Raw genomic sequence first — 16,021 nt, forward strand, 5'->3', positions numbered from 1 at the left:
CAGGTGGCCCACCAAGTCGGAAATACCTGTTGTCATGCACAGGGCCTTTCCTGCCTCTGGTCCAAGACACCGTGTGCTGGCGAGGGCTGGACGCAGCTCCTGCAGGGGCCTGGTGACGTTCCAACCAGACTGCCCGGGAGGCTTGAGGCAGGGCCGAGTCGGGTTTCTCCCTGACGAGGAGGGACGTCGTGGGATTGGGGTTCTGAAGGATGAATCCGGATCTGGGGGGCCTAGCCCCGGCAGTCTTTGCATGCACATCTTCAGAATGAGCCGTTCTCTCGGTTCTTCCTGCTGAAGTCATTCTGGGACTAATGTTATGCCCTTTGCTCCTCCCAGGAGTGATTCTGACAGAAGCTTTTCAACCTTTGGATCGAATTGAAAGGGCCAAAAGTATATTTCACAGCAATTAAAATCTGAGTGATATGTTAAGAGGTTTTAAAGTGATAGGCTTTGGCATGAGAGAGGTCACATTTCTGATTCTCCTAGTTAACGAGGATGTAGCTTGTTAATTAGGCTAATTATCACCTGTTCAGGGCAAAAATGCATCCCAGTTCTTGGCTTAAGTAGCAGGCTCCCTTGTGCCCTGGGAGAGCCCCCAGGGAGGTGCCAGCTTCCCTCGCAGCCACACTGGGGCCTGAGGAGTCACGTTTGGTCGGCGAGACCTTCCTAATCTTAGGTCTTCATGGCTTCTTGACGCAAGTCACACACCGGTTTTATGCATAGTTGGAAACAGGCCTCTCTCAGAGTCTGGCCTTATTTAAATTATGTGGATATCAGTGTTTGCATGGAGTAGTTTGGGTGTCAGGGTGTAACTTCCTTCACTGAGTCTGCTTTTTGTGACTTTGTACTCACACGTGTGCACACACCATGTGTATTTGGAAGAAAATGGCCGAAGGGACCCTGAGTGTCATCATAGTTAGTACGTAGCTGTCCATGTGTCTTTTCCATTTTTCATCTAGGGAAAACAGGGAGGGACTTTTACTTTCCACGTGGTTTAAAGTTGCCACTTTGAAATGTCAGAGAACGTGGTGAACAGAATTGCTGTGGGGCAACATGGGCGGCTGGTGTGGACTCAGCACCCTTTCTGCACGAACGAGCGCTCCAACTCCAAAGTGGCGCTGGGTGCTCTTACTGAGCCCCACCCCGGCCAGAGTCAGCCGGCACCAGGTGCTGGTGAGCAGTCGGCTGTCGGCGGCAGTTCTCCCCCCTGGCGCTTGGCTCCGTCGTCCTCTGGGCGCCTGTTCAGCCTGACACACTTGCATGCATTAGTTGAGCATATAGGCACCCTTCACTGGTTGTCTGGAAACGCCTGTGCGTGTGTCCTTGGGTACAAGAGTGAGTGTTCTGAGCTATATTGGCAGCTCAGCAGAAATGCACGTGGCGACCCTACTGGACACAGACCCGTCTTGTTCTGCTTTCATTTCCTCTCTTAGTGTAGCTTCATATGATTAAGTTACAGCGACGAACAAAGAGGCTGTTACTGCAAAGCCCGTGCGGTCCCCCAGGCTGCTGGGAGCGGCACTGTTGGCTGGGCCCCTGCACTGCCATGGTCCGGACGTGCAGCTGGCCTTGCCCTTCCCCCTCGCTGCTCCGCGGGCACTTCTCCGCCGGGCCTTCCTTCTTCGGCCTTGCTGCCACCGGGCAGCCTTCCCTGCCCTGCCCTGGCCATTAACAGCTGCCTCTTTTAAGCCTATTATGGCATTTTACTTCTTTTCCTTTCCTTCTCTTACCTCTGGCAGTGAGGTTATTTCTGTGAATGGTGTTCCTCCTTCAGTGGCCTGCGGTTCTGCTGCAGGCCTGCTTGGGCCCTCACCCCTCTTCGTATCTGCGGGGCAGCACAGCGCCCTGGGGAGAGCGGGTGTGCAGGCCTTCCGCTGGCCCCTGTCCCCAGGCGCACGTGGCCCTGCAGCACCTCACGGCAGCTCAGGGTCCCTCAGCTGGCGAGGACGGCCGCCCCTGTGACACGCTGCCACAGGGGCAGAGGAGCTCGGCTGCAAACCTGAGACCCCGCACAGGCGGGGTCCCGGGAAGTGCCCCCTGGAGGAAGGCCTGCATCTCCACGTGGAGTCTCCACGCTGGTCACTGGTCCACAGGCCGGTTTTCCTGAGGCGGCTGGAAAACACAGGAGGTTTTCTGAAAGTCGGGCGGTGGCCTCAGTCCTTTGTTATCGGGCTTTTGTCATTTCATGACAGGCAGTAAGCTCTGGTTTAACATTTTTATTACATGTGAATAATAGAGTGCATATATTGAGGTTTCATAGATGTAATTTTGTTAAATGTACATCATGGTAGATTTAAAAATGAGGGATTTATTTTGTCATTCATAAAGTTGTAATACAGTCTGGAGAAACTATTTGTTAAAAGATAGCATCTACTTAACCTCCTTATTTATTTCTTGTAGGAGAAGGTTAGATCCACAATAAATACACGAAGAAATAAGTAGATAGGGGAATTTATCTTGGAAATAAGATCCCTGTCATGGTTTTGAAATGTTAAATGCATGAAGACCCGTCAAAGAGATATACGGATATGAAATTTTTTACAGTGCATTGCGAAGTATTTAGTTATATTTGTCATTCTGTAGTACCAGTAAGCAATGATCACAAGATACAGTAATTTCTAAGTCAGTCTGAGTCAGTGGATGTAAATACAGTGTCTCACATTTTATAGAGATATTAATTGGCAATTTTAATATTAACGAAGCACTTAAGATATTTTATATGACAGATCTGAACTATCAGAAATTTTTATTTCCATTGCATTTAAGATCTAATGTTATAAAAACACAAATACAGATAGCAAATTAAGAGGAGTTTTTATAAAAGGCATTTTCATAACTTGATTAATAGGAATTTGTGAAATTCCGAATGATTAATCTGGTAAAATAATCCACATGTGCCCCAAACTGCGGAGTGAACTGTTGGGATCCTGGGGCCCTGTCTGCCCTCAGGAACTGACGGCGGTTCGTAAGGTCATGGTTAAGGCCTTGATGCTAAGGATACATTCTCTTTACACCTCCATACTTATAATTTAAAACAGATGTTGGAGCCCTATTTTTAATTGCATTAACTTGCTGAATGCATAGACCAGTTTGTGATGGTCGAATCAGGCTGCTGTGGTTCCCCCTCGTCTGTGGCCTAGTGCTTATCAACTCACCAAAATATCCTAGTTTTGAATATTGGGCTTTAATTTGCTTTTATTTGACCATACTTTATCCTGAATTAATTGGCTGGACACTGCTGTGTCAGGTGCAGGGACGGCTTTACTGACACTATTGGAAATAAAAAGCGCATTTGGTAGCCGTTCCACAAAGACGAGTGACGGGAGGCAGAAACTTAGCCAGAAGGGGCCTCCGAGCCTGTGTCGGTGGTTCCTGTCGCCGTGGGGATCGGCGGCATCGCCCTCTAGACTGCGGGGCTGGGATGTCGTCCTGCGTGAGAGCTGTTCTGTGGTTGTCGGGCTTTTTTTCACGCAGGAAATAATTGCGGTTTATTTTTCTTCAAAGGTTTATTTCACTAAGGGGTGTAGTTTTGTGTTTATTCTCATCAAAGTCAACTTTTTAGGCAGCCGTACGGTGGCTCAGAGGGACCCCCGCTGCGGGAGCGCCCCAGGGACCTCTGCCCGGGCCTCTGTGCGGGCGGCTGCCCCTGGCCCGGCGCCCCGGCTCCCACCCGGCGGCGGCGGCGGCGGTGCCAGCAGACAGGGGCTGTCTGAGCAGTTTAGTGTGGACGGCTTTTCATTTAGCCTCTGCTCTGACAGCCCGTGCCCTGGATAAGTGGCGTCGGCCCGCGCAGGTGAAATCTATTCTCACATTTGCCTCAGGGGTGACTGGACTGTAACAGAATTTTTCAAACCCGTTGGGCCCAACCGCAAAGCAGAGAATAAATGGCTGAAGTGCCAGGCCTCGACAGCAAAATCAATGCCTGGTTATACAGACATGACAGACCGGGCCTGCAGTTCCCCGCGCCCGCCACGCTGCGGGCTCTGGCCTGTGCCTTCGGGGGCCGGGGGCGCCGCGCTGACACCGTGTCCTCTGCCCTCCCCGCAGGAAGTTCACGTGCCACCTGTGCGACAGAAGTTTCACCGAGAAGTGGGCGCTGAACAACCACATGAAGCTGCACACGGGGGAGAAGCCCTTCAAGTGCACCTGGCCCACGTGCCACTACTCCTTCCTCACGGCCTCGGCCATGAAGGACCACTACAGGACCCACACAGGTGGGTGGGCGCGGGCCGGGCGGTGCGCGCCTGGGCCTCAGCGAAGTGGGTTTCCGCTGCGGGTGCTCGTTGCCATGGTGCGGGTACGTGTGTGTGGTTAAACACACCTGTTTAGGGGGGCGCTCCACGGAGGTCAGGGGGGCAGAACACAGTCATCTTGTCTTTTGTTACTCAAACTCTTGCCTTTTTGTTACTCAAACTTGCCTCCTGTTACCACATTTTTGAACAATATTAAACCTTGATTTTATAGACCACTTAACATTTTTTAACCCAAGTAATATTTCTCTTAAGAGGTGAATGCTCTCCAATTTAAGAACTTTTGATAATTTATACAGAGACTCAGCTGAATTCAGCCACTATAAAATTTTAGGTAATAATATATTTCAAAAGTACAAATTCATGTACACTTGTATCAAACATTTAAAGAGCACGGGGAGTTTAAACACACTGATGGAGAGCAGCACCCAGTGTGCCCCTTTGTGAGGCTCGGCTTGCCGTGTGCTCGGCGTTGGTGGCTTGTTTTCGTTACCCAAGGACGGGGACCTGGACTCCCCCCGGGTGCTCCCTCCTGCCCCACAGCTGTGGCACTGAGCTCCGTGTGGTGTTTTGGGGTCCTCTTCACACCTCTGAGAAAGGATCATATTTCAAGGAAGAAAATAAATTTTAATCAGCATTCCCAAATGTTCTTCTGATTGCCAAGAATCCCCTATTATTGTTAGAAATTGCAGGTTCACAGTTCTCCGGGAGCTGTGTGTGGAAGCCGGGCCCCCTAGCCCCTCTGACAAGGGCGTGGACGATTTAAGGTCTGCGGCCTGCCCTGAGAGATCACTTATATCGAACAGCAGATGAAAAGCCAGTGCAGATGTAATTTATCGTCGGCGTTTCCTTCTAAAGAATAATTGTGGAGACTTGGCTGGATCAATAATATGGATTTTTGTTGTTAGGTCTTGTAGTCTGCACCGTAATGAGAGGTAGGGGACAGTGGCCGTTTTCTAATGGAGAATAAGGGATTGGTTTCCATGTCTCTGTACATTGGAATGCAAAATGGCACGTGCGAAACTAATTCAGGTTGTTGAGAAAGGTCCCCTACTGTATCTCTGCTGTCAGGTAAATGTGGCGTGTTACACGAACCCCCTTCACACGGAGTAAAATACTGCATTTAGTTTTTTTTTCTTAAAAAAATTTTTTTGAAAAATACTCTGTTGCCCCCTCACCAACGCTAGGCCTCCTGCCCCTCAAAAAACAAAAACAAAAAACCGGTAAGTAAAATCCTAACATAGCATGACAAACACATTGAGCCACTACGGTAAACTCACACACCAGACACTGCAGACTAACATGCTGATAAAAGCCCGCACGTCAGAACTCAAGGTCACCAGCGCTTCCAGAATCAAGTCCCACAGAAGGGCAGCCTTGTCTCTGTGCCGGTGCAGATGTTCGCCCAGGGCAGGGCACCAAGCTGAGTGCACACATGCAACACTCACGCCAGGAAGGAGCCCCATCGCAAGGAGTCTGTGGTGTGGGGTGTGGCTCCACTTTGCAAGGACAAGGTGGGCCACCGGGTCCACCAGGGAGAGAGACGAGACGCTCCGGTGCCGTCTCCGCTGCCACGCGCTGCCAGGTGTGCGTGTGAGCCTGCGGCGGCGCCTGTGTGTGTGTGTGTGTGTGCCGGTGTGCGCACACACAGGCATGCTGCATGTGCACGGGCTTCATGCCCACCAGACGGCAGTGAGGGACAAATCATGGAGAATGGTTGTGCCTCTACATAGAGGAGCATGTTAATATTAACAAGCAAATTATCTTTGGGGATTTAAAAAAGTTTACGTTCAGTGTTACTTAATTTATCATACAGCTGGTTAGAAAGATTTATGTTTCTAATTGATTAAATGATTAAATGAGTGATTATAATTAAACTTTATTCTTCACAGCCTATCTCCTCTATTGCTTTTCTCTGTATTGAAATAGTAATGTCAAGAAATAAACTTAACCCCAAGATAGTAAAGTAAAGATAGGTAAAGGTTTAAATTCAGCTTTATTTTACAGATGATAATAATGAATGTTTTAACATACCCCTGTGAAGTAAGTGGAAACATAACTCGGCTAAAACTCTATTTATACAGGTTTGCCTCGGCTAGAAAGGCTAGGCCCACTCCTGAAGGGAAGGCCTTTCTGATTGCCCACCTTGTCCTGCCTTCTCGCAGGCACTGGTGTTTGTGAGCTCCCGAAGGCATTCCCTGCCCCCCAGCCCTCCCCGCCGGGGCTCTGCTGCGAGGCGCCCACGTGCTGGGAGTGAAGCAGGCTGTCTCAGACCTTTGAAGCCTTGTGGCATTAAAACATCCAAATGAGTAAAGTAGATAAAGAGAGGTAGGACTGATTGATTTCATTTTGGGGAAGCCATGGTCTCATTTCACTGGCTCCCTCCAAGGTTAGCGTTTTCATTCTCTCTGGCCCTGCCTCGCGAGCCTTGTGGGACACGCTGCCTGGCTTGCCGGCACTTACTGTCTGAAGATGCGGCGGTGGAGAGATAGATTGCGCTTGTAACAGGTCGGGCGAATGTTAGCTTGTGTACAAATGCTTTCACAACGAGCGTGCACACATGCTCGGCCAGCCCCGAGTCTGCCGAATCTAATTGTTGCAGAGCTTTCCAGTCCTGAGTTACCATTCAAGATGAAGGAGGGGAGGTTTTGTACCATTTCTTCAGCGTTACGCGGCTTCCGTTTCTGTGCCCCGAGAGTGTGAGCAGCATCCACATCGAACTGCTGTGGGCAATGGGGAGACTTTATTGTTTCTCGGGGTCCTCTGTGTGTTCCCGGGGACCATTCAGTTCACACTGTTAAGTAGGAGGTTATTGAAGAATACTCTGATAGAATCAGGGAAAACCAATTCAACATCCTTCAGTGGTTAGACAGTTCAATAGGTTTTATTTAAGCAGAATCATATATACTGTGTATTAACTATTCCAAGCTATCTTTACTCAGCTCAGAAAGGCCAGATGTATGGGAATTGTAAAAAATCAGGGTATGTATAAAAACTGCTCAAGTGCATAAAGCAGCCCCATCTGGAAGACATCCACCAGAAATGAAGTTGTACGAAGCCATTCCATTGATAATAAAGCTAATTTTTATGGGTCTGACAAGTATGTAATTATGTTCAGTGGTGCTTTTCAGATTTTATCACAGTCAATAAACCGCAGTGGTAATTTCATTCCCATTTGACATATTTACATGGAAACATTTGATTGGAGGAATTAGTAACCCTGAAAGCCTTGATAGATCTGTTTTAATGATCTGTGACCCCCTCGGTCCCTCATGTGTTTGTCGTCGCAACAGGCGAGAAGTCGTTCCTGTGCGACCTCTGTGGCTTCGCGGGCGGGACGCGGCACGCCCTCACCAAGCACCGCCGGCAGCACACAGGTGAGTGTGGCCCCGGCCGCCGGCCCTGCGCACCCGGCTCCCCCATTTGCCCAGCAGCCCTGGGTTTGGGGGCCCACTGGGAGTCAGTCCTGGTCCACTGTCACGAGCCCCAGCTCACCCGTTTTCATGTCAAAGACCAGGCCCACTGCACATGGGTCAGGTGTCCTCCGTGAGCTCGTGCCGGCCAGGAGGGAGAAGGGTCGGGCCTCCAGAGCAGACACACAGGCTCTTCCAGAAAGCTGGCTCTGCCCGGACCTTGCAGGCGGGCCGCGTCCCTCTCAGGCCCCCTCAGTCCGTCTGCGTCTTCTCCACTGCGCCCCCCGCCCACAGCTGCCTCCCCCGGCCTGCAGCCTCCTGGCCCACCTCTTTCTCACCTGCCTGACCACCTAAGGCCCTGCCCAGCAATTGCTCTGTGGGTTTGACAAGTAGGTGTGGTCTGAGGCCGTCACCTTTCAGTCATTCTTGCTCTTACGTGTGGATAGCAACGAAGAGGGCAGCACGGGGGAGGTGGGCATTGAGGGACTGCTTCCCGTGGTGCGCACTCTCCTCGGGGATTCAGCGCAGTGACATGATGCCTCGCTTCGGAGCCTGTGGGTGGGAACTTTTGAACATTAGTGAAAACTGTTTGCCTGCTTGGTATGCTATAATAGGTTCCGTAAGTGATTATTTTAACACATAAATTATGTGGGTCTGGGTAGTGCTGTGCAGGCGTCGCCCCTGCTGGGTGTTAGTAGAACCATTTGTTACTCTCAGAGTGACCTGGTGTAGATGCTAAGTCATGTGGCAACACAATCTGTAACGAAATGTTGAACGTAAGATACCACGAGAGGGGCTGAGTTCGGCACATTTCGATTCTGGATAGTTAGGCGTTAACTCCGTGTCTGTAAGGCCACTGAAAACCCACGCGGGCCGTGTCTTTGCTCTCCGGAGCCCCTGCGCTTCACACATCCCTCTGGGACCAGCACCATCACAGACCCGGAGAGAAACCTCCATTGTTGAGCGGAGGGGCAGCGTGTGGCAAGTCTCCAGAAACGGCCTGTAGTCCTGTGTTGTCAGCCCAGGGACATAACAGGTCCGGGCCGAGAGGTGCAGGAGAGGCGTGGGGGGCGCTGCCCTACCCTGTCCTGGAGGAGCTGGCAGCACGTGGGCGTGCAGGGCGTCGTCGCCCAGCCACACCCTGGGGCCAAGACACCTTTGCTCATGCGTGCCACCTTTGCCAGCGTGGGGCGCTCCCACTTGCCGGCCACGGGGGCAGTCACGCAGTGATCTGGGGCTGGGCCAGCTGAGCGGGCAGCTTTCTCCTTGACGTCGGGTCCAGAGGCTCCTTGTGACTTTGCTGTGAACTTGATCCATGTCGGACAGTGTCTCCCAGACAGAGGTGTCCATCTTTGTGGCATTTGTCTGCCACTGTGGCACAAATCACACATGATCCTTTAATACCAAAGCCAGTTCTGAAGACTGTTTGCTTCAGCTGAACAACTAAGCACAGCTCAGTCTAGGCCCTTAGCTTAATATCCTGGATTTCTGAAATTTAAGCAACACGCGGCTTGTTCCCCCAAGGCCAGCATCACATGGTGCAGTTGAAGTCTGCTGTGTTCCTCTTTGACATGGTTTGCCTTTGCACTATGGACAGTGCACACAGGTTACACTCAGCTCGGGGCCAGTGTGTTCTCAGTGGCGTCAGTCACTCCCTCCTGCGGTGCTGCTGTCTGGGGGCTGATTGGGAGCCTGCCTCAGCCTGAGATTGACTTTTGTCACCTGTCAGGGACCCTTGGCTCAAGGGCCCAGGAGCAGGTCTTCACACGGGGTTGGAGGGCCTCGGCCAGCTCTGGCACCTCACTGCCCGAGGGACACCGCCTGGGGCCTGGCAGAGGCGCAGGTGGCTGTCCGACAGCTCCTGGCACACGGGGCTGCTCAGCCCTGCATCCTGTGCCCCCTCGTCTTCCCCAGACTCAGGCAAAGGAGCCAGAGGCACGGGCTGTTCCTCTGTGGCTACTTCAGCCAGGCTGACCTGTCCACCAGAGTGTCCCTTCACCAAGTACATGCTCTCCAGAGAGGGCCGCCTCCTGCCGGGTGCTGGCAGGGGGCAGGGAGCTGAACCCCTTGCTGACACCTGGAAGGTCTGCTCTCACCTTTCACCATCCAGGAGTTGGGTTTGCTCTTCTCCTTTTGTCTATGTATTGAAACTGACAAGCGAGGAAGGGCGCCTGCATTTCTGAAGTGCACTTCCTGAAGAAACGATCATTTCTGGCTAAAAAAAGGCCGGTTACCATGTTCACGCGATTGTGTTGAACATGCCCCAGAGTGAGTGTGCTGCACACGAACTGCCGTGTGCAGGCCTGAGTGAGCTGTAGCTTATGGGAGCTGACACTGCAAGCCCTTTCTGGGGGCCGCTGGAGCCGGCCCCGCTTGGCGGTCATGCTGCGGCTGCACCCGGCAGCCTGCGTGGGATCCCGCCCTTCTGACCACCGCGCGCTTCAGTCTGCGCTGCTGTCGAGTCCAGTAGGAATGAACGGTGTTCAGTGTGTTGCAGTGTTGTGCTAGCTTAGTATGAACTTCAGATTAACAGAGTTAGAGAGAGTACACTAAAAGACATTAAACAGTGTTGTTTTAGAATTTAACTTGTATGACATAAAAATGCCATTGGTTTAAATAAAAGAAACATTTGTCACGTTTTTTGAGTCCTCGTGTTAAGCCTCCAAACCAAGATTGTTAACCTTCGGAGGGTTTGATGGCCTTCAGTTTGCACCCCTGACTCCGGCGGTGCACCTGGCATGCATCCCCCTCCGCCCCCACCTTCCATGCCAGTCAGAGGCGCAGCAGGTGGGCGTCGTCCACCACGGGCCCCGGAGCAAACACCTCCGCAGCGAGTCATGGTGTCAGGACATTGTTCAAACTGAGGCCAAACGCAGTAAGGAAACCTCAGACTGTTTCCGTGCGTTGGCTTAGCTTAAACAGTCTTCAAATCGTTGGCCCACTTGGACTTGTCACATCACACGGGGAAGATTCGTGTTGCTTTCCCCGAAGGCCTGGGGCACTGCTGTGATCGTGGCAGTGCTGTGTTGGTGCCCAGACTGGCCAGCCAGGTACGGAAACTCTGTGGCACACCAAGAAGTCGACGTTCTTGCCAATTTATTGGGTTGACCAAAAAGTCTGTTTATTTTCCCCCATAAAAGTCTGTTTATTTTCCCCCAAAGTCTGTTTATTTTCCCCAGTAAAAGGCACATTTTCCATTTTCACCCATAACTTCACTGATTTGTGTATTTTGAGTGTGTGGGCTGTCTCCTGTGTGGTGGAACACCGATTACACCGATTGTTCTCTGTTAATGTCTCGGTTTGATCGCCGTCCACTTCACCTGGTCCGCCCGACCACGGAGCATCATCCCTGGAGAAATCTCCAGCACGAAACTTCACAAACCACTTTTGACACGTTTGGTCAGTCCCAGCACCTTCTCCACACACTGCACACATCTTTTTATGTATTTCAGTGTGTTTTTACCTTTCTTGAAATAATAGAGCATAATATGCCAAAAATGTTTATTTTCTTCCATCTTCAATATTAAAATAGCTACACAAAAATTCACCAATTTTGATGTCTTTTTTTGAATGTAGGCTAGTATGACAGCTGTCAAAATACAATGTAGCAAAGGTGTTTCAAATGATGTTAAAAGACAGCTAAGCACTACAGAGCCATCTTACAGAAAAACTAAAGGAAGTTTTGGGCCAACCCGGTCCATCCCAGTTATTTCAACATGATGTCAGTATAACGTTTTTATCAGTACTTTGTTATTTTTGTTCTAAGAGTTTGAAATGGGTGCGCAGTTGCACTCCTGGCACCCCCTACCCAGAGGCCGAGTTTTCACCTGAAATCCGTGATCTGCATGCATTTAGGTCTGAGAAAATCTACCTCCCATTCCCGTGGTCCCACACCGACTTAAACGTTGTTTCAATAGGTGAACCCAGTATCCATCTTAAAACTTAAGTTTACATTAATTGAAGTTAAATAGCCACGTTTCAAGTGCTCACCAGCCAGTGTAGCCAGCGGAATTCTTTGAATGTGTGTGGACAGGGATGTGGGTAGAGGGCAGGAAGCAGCCAGCACGGGGCCAGCGGTGAGTCCGTGGACCGGCTCGTGGTGAAGTGTGTCTGGGTAGAGCACACACATGTGCCCAGTGGGGGTGGGGGAAGTGAAAAGTGCTGGGAAATGCTATTTTAAATGTTTCTTTGAAGCTTCTGTACCTTTGATTCAACTTAGTGAGCTGTAATTTCTCTTTATTTCTCAAGGTGTTTTAATTGGTATCAACTTAGAGCTTTATCGTATTATTTTTTTCTTATTTGACATCTTAATAAGTTTTATACTATATATTCAAAGTTTATCTTTGATAAGTGCTTTTCCCTGGTTTTAACCTCATTGAGATTTTTATAATGGCTCTGCTGTAATATAGTTTGTCAGATGTCTCTAAATACAGTGCTAGGCTAAAGCCGTAACTTAGCTTCCTGTTGCGTGAGTGACATTTGAACTAAAGGGTGTGTGTACCCTTCTTCTGTTACAACATAGAGATAAAAATTGGTGGTATCTTCTTTCTCATCCTGAGAGAAAGTATTGAAATGACCCGAATACGTGCAGTCCATTGAACTGTATTATTAAAATGCCGCGGAGGTGAGTTCCTTTTTGGTTGTGAATAGCAGGTCAGCCCTGTGTCTCCAGCTTGACTCACGTGCCTGCCTCTTGCCCTTCGCAGGGGAAAAGCCCTTCAGGTGCGACGAGTGCAACTTCGCCTCCACCACCCAGTCTCACCTGACGCGGCACAAGCGGGTGCACACGGGCGAGAAGCCCTACCGGTGCCCCTGGTGTGACTACAGGTAAGGGCTCCCTCCAGAGTGGGGGCAGGCAGCCCCGAGGGCCACAGCGGGGACGGGGATCCGGCTGAAGTCACCATTACAGAGTCCTTTGATCAGCCTGAGTCAGCACAGTTTAAAAGTGACCCGCTGATCAGATTGGGGACTCACTTAACCTCCCAGTTTTAGTGACTTTAAAGTTGAAAAATGCTTCTCCGTTTGTTACATTCTTCACGTTTAGGCTTTGTCGTCTTTGGGCACACCCGAATTTCAAGTGATTTTCTTTCTTTCCCGAAGTGAGGAGCTGTCCCAGTCTCTCAGCCGAGCGGTGTCTCGCCTGGAGGCGTGAGACGCTTGCCCTGGCAGTGTACGCCATACTGGACACACTTTCTGCCCCTAAGGAGATCTAGCAGGACAGGTGACCAGTACTGTGCAGAAGTGATTGTCATGCAGAGCCACTGGGTGCATTGCAAAGCCAGGGGCCCGTGTGGAGAAGGACGGAGTTCAGCTGGAACGCAGCCCCCTAGGGGAGCGAGTGTCTCCACCAAGGCTGAAGGGGTGGGTGAGCCTCGGACGCACGCCCGGGTGCTCACAGCCCCGGGCAGCACTGCCGTGCCCTGACTGTGGGAGGTCGTGTGTGCTCACGGGGCCCGCGGGCCGAGGGATCCCCTCTGGCCTGCTAGTGGTCCCAGCAGCAACACAGAGGTGCGGAGAGGAAGAGGTAGCTGACACCTGCTGTGGCCTGTGTGTGCGGAGGGGCAGAGGGACATAGGCCAAGGAGTGAGGCTGCGCTGGAGCCTGGGCCTGACATCGGAGCGAGGGAGGGCCGGCGCCCCAGGGTGTGTGGGCAGTGCTTGAAGTCCGCCTTGGGCGCGTCGCCAGCCGACGGTGTGGAGCCTGAGTCGGAGCCTGAGTCGGAGCAGCGCTGCTCCTCGGGCTGCAGGGCGGCCTGCCGGCACAGCTGCCTCCTGGCGGGCCAGGCCCCTCGCCTGCAGCCGCAGCCTGCGGTGAAAGGCGAGCCTCTGCGATCCTCCGGAGGTAGTCGGCACTCAGTAAATATATTGCCATAATCTCTGTTGTTATCCTCATTACTGCATTAAGTTGTATTTTAAAGGTCATCTAATAGAACAGAGATATTACAGATATATTTCATTCATTAATTATTCATTCTTTCAACATTTTATGAGTTCCGTCTTTTCTTAGCACTAGAGCAGTGCTCCTTGGAAGTTTGGTAAAATGGTGGAGCAGCTAGAGGCTGACCTGGACGTTGTGAGGCGCTGATAACAGGAGTTGTTTAAAAAACAAGCATTGTTGAAGGTTCTTTTTTCTTATTCAAGAGGCCGTACTGTGTAGTTGCCTTCCCTACAAAACATACATCAGGAATCACACAGTTACAAAAGCTTCCCTTAATCACCACTTCAGCTGTTAGGGTTGTGTCTTTCCAGCCTATGTTTGAGCACAAGGTTTGAGTGGGTGTTTGGGGCTTCTCTCTCACGCTCTCTCTCATTATTACTCTGCACATTTAAATTGTAACCGCCCTTCTGTTCTGCTTTCCTCATGTAACTGTGGTTTTAAAGTGTTATTTCAGAGTGGCAGAACTGTTATTGCAAACAAGGCCCTGAATGGGCCCACGCGTGAACCCGGCCCAAGCGCAGTCTCTAGAGCTTGTGCAGGCCCCGAGAGTGCACCAGGCCGGATGGCTTTCACGGGCAAGGTTCGGAGTCGGATGGTTGTGGCAGTGGCGGTCGGCCGCTAGGCCACGGGAGGGCCCGTCACTCGGGCCGTCACCCCGCTGGGGCCACCTCCACCTCTGTAAAGAGGGGTGTCAGGGTGCCCGCCTCATGGGACTGCGGTCCCCGTAAGGTGAGGAACTTTGGTGTCAGTGCTGGCAGGAGCCCTGCCCCACGCACCCCCAACTGCCTCGTGGGGCCTCAGCAGCCTGGCTGAGGCCATCATCCTGAGGGCTGGCGGGTGGTCAAGTGTGGTTATAATGGATGCCTCGGCGGATTTGTTTAGTTTTTGAAGTGGTTAAAATTTTACCAAATTCAAAATGCATTGCTTGATGATTACTGAAATGCCTTGGAGTTTCCAAGTGCCTACTTTGCAGACCGCTCTTGTGGAACACAGTGTTAAGACTTGCGTGGCCTCAAGTTAGAGTGATAAACAGGGACCACTTCATTAAATTGTTGGGCAATTTAAGCCATTTTCAGGTTTTTACTTGGAATGTGCTTCTTTCTAACAAAATTTGGTTCATATCCATGATTTTTGGAAGCAATTCCTAGAAGCATGAGCTGAGACTTTTAACTGGCAGTGTTGCTGCTAAGGTCGGGTTGAATCCGGTCCTGCAGGCCAGGATGTCTTAGTAGACGCTCGCGCCCTGGTCCGGTGTCCTTGGTGTGCAAGTGCGTTGTTGCTCCTCTGCGGAGGCCGAGGTTGTGTCACTTTGTCCACGTTCCAGTGACCTCCCCAAGACAGCGCCGCTGTGCTGGGAAGAGTGCTGGGGCTAGCTGGGGCTAGCTGGGCCCCGGGGCGTCGGGCCCCGCCGCCCCCGTCCCGCCAGTGAGTGCTCAGGACACGGAAGTCTAGTGGTCTCTGCCAAATTCCCTGTTGAAATGCATCAAGTCTTTGATGACAGGGTGATTCTGTCTTTATTTAAAACTTTTAAATGACTTGATTATTATCGAAAGTGAAGAGTTGGCACATTTTCCCTTTGGGTGAGTTCCGTCGCTCTGTGTCCATACAGTTGGTCTGTGTTCACTAGTGAACAAGAGACAAGTTAACTTTGACCAGGAGTATAGACCACGGGCAAAATTTATGAAGGCTTCGTAAGTTAGGGAATATGAATGAAATATGGAATTTACCACACATACCCGTGTTTTTTTATTGATGAACAAATATTAGAAATGAGCGATTAAGTTCACAACAATCATTCCGGTCGCTCAGCACAGCAGAGTGCGTGCCGCGCTCACAAGAACAAAGGAAGCGTCCCCTCTCAGCAGACAGTGTCTCCGAGTCGCGTGAAAACACCTGTAAGATGATCGCATGCTCTCTAAGAAGATTACATTTGTGGTTTTTGGCACCTTTCTGTAATACTTTACTGCTTAAAATATTTAATTAACTTTTTTCCATTTAGGTTTTTATTTATTTAATACATGTGCATAAAAGTCATTCCTGTAGGGTATTCCTATCTATGCCATTATTAACACTTATTTTCAGGTGACTGTCATTAGAAATTGCAGTATTATTTCAGTTTCATTGGAAAATATATTTTTCATTTTATAAATTGAACACTAGTAGTAATAATTATTCATGAAAAATGTGAATATAGATTTATTTACAAAAGAATTTTATAATTGGTCCTTTGAACCTGGGGCTATTTTTCAAGTTTGCATTATTAATTTAGGCAATGACATTTCATTCTATTTAGATGTAAACATGTACCCCTTTCCTAAGCTTTTACTGTCTGAAATATCCAGAAGTCTAATCCATTACAAATCAGTGTATTTCATCATGGCTCCCAAATTTTTTCACCATTAATTATTATTCATTATAACC

General features: G+C 50.2%; 1 protein-coding gene across 1 annotated transcript in view; it reads left to right on the forward strand.

Moving 5' to 3' along the window:
- The window catches only part of ZNF407 (zinc finger protein 407), a 302,977-nt gene that overhangs the window by 191,514 nt on the left and 95,442 nt on the right, over positions 1–16,021 (forward strand). Inside the window, exons 5-7 of the mRNA XM_037035872.1 lie at positions 4,048–4,214; positions 7,544–7,627; positions 12,370–12,490. Of these exons, the coding sequence (XP_036891767.1) occupies positions 4,048–4,214; positions 7,544–7,627; positions 12,370–12,490 (372 nt within the window). The remainder of the gene's footprint in view (positions 1–4,047; positions 4,215–7,543; positions 7,628–12,369; positions 12,491–16,021) is intronic.

Source organism: Sturnira hondurensis, unplaced genomic scaffold (genome assembly GCF_014824575.4).
Source record: "Sturnira hondurensis isolate 20B ecotype Veracruz unplaced genomic scaffold, ASM1482457v3 Scaffold0001872, whole genome shotgun sequence".
In the NCBI taxonomy this organism is placed as follows: Eukaryota; Metazoa; Chordata; class Mammalia; order Chiroptera; family Phyllostomidae; genus Sturnira; species Sturnira hondurensis.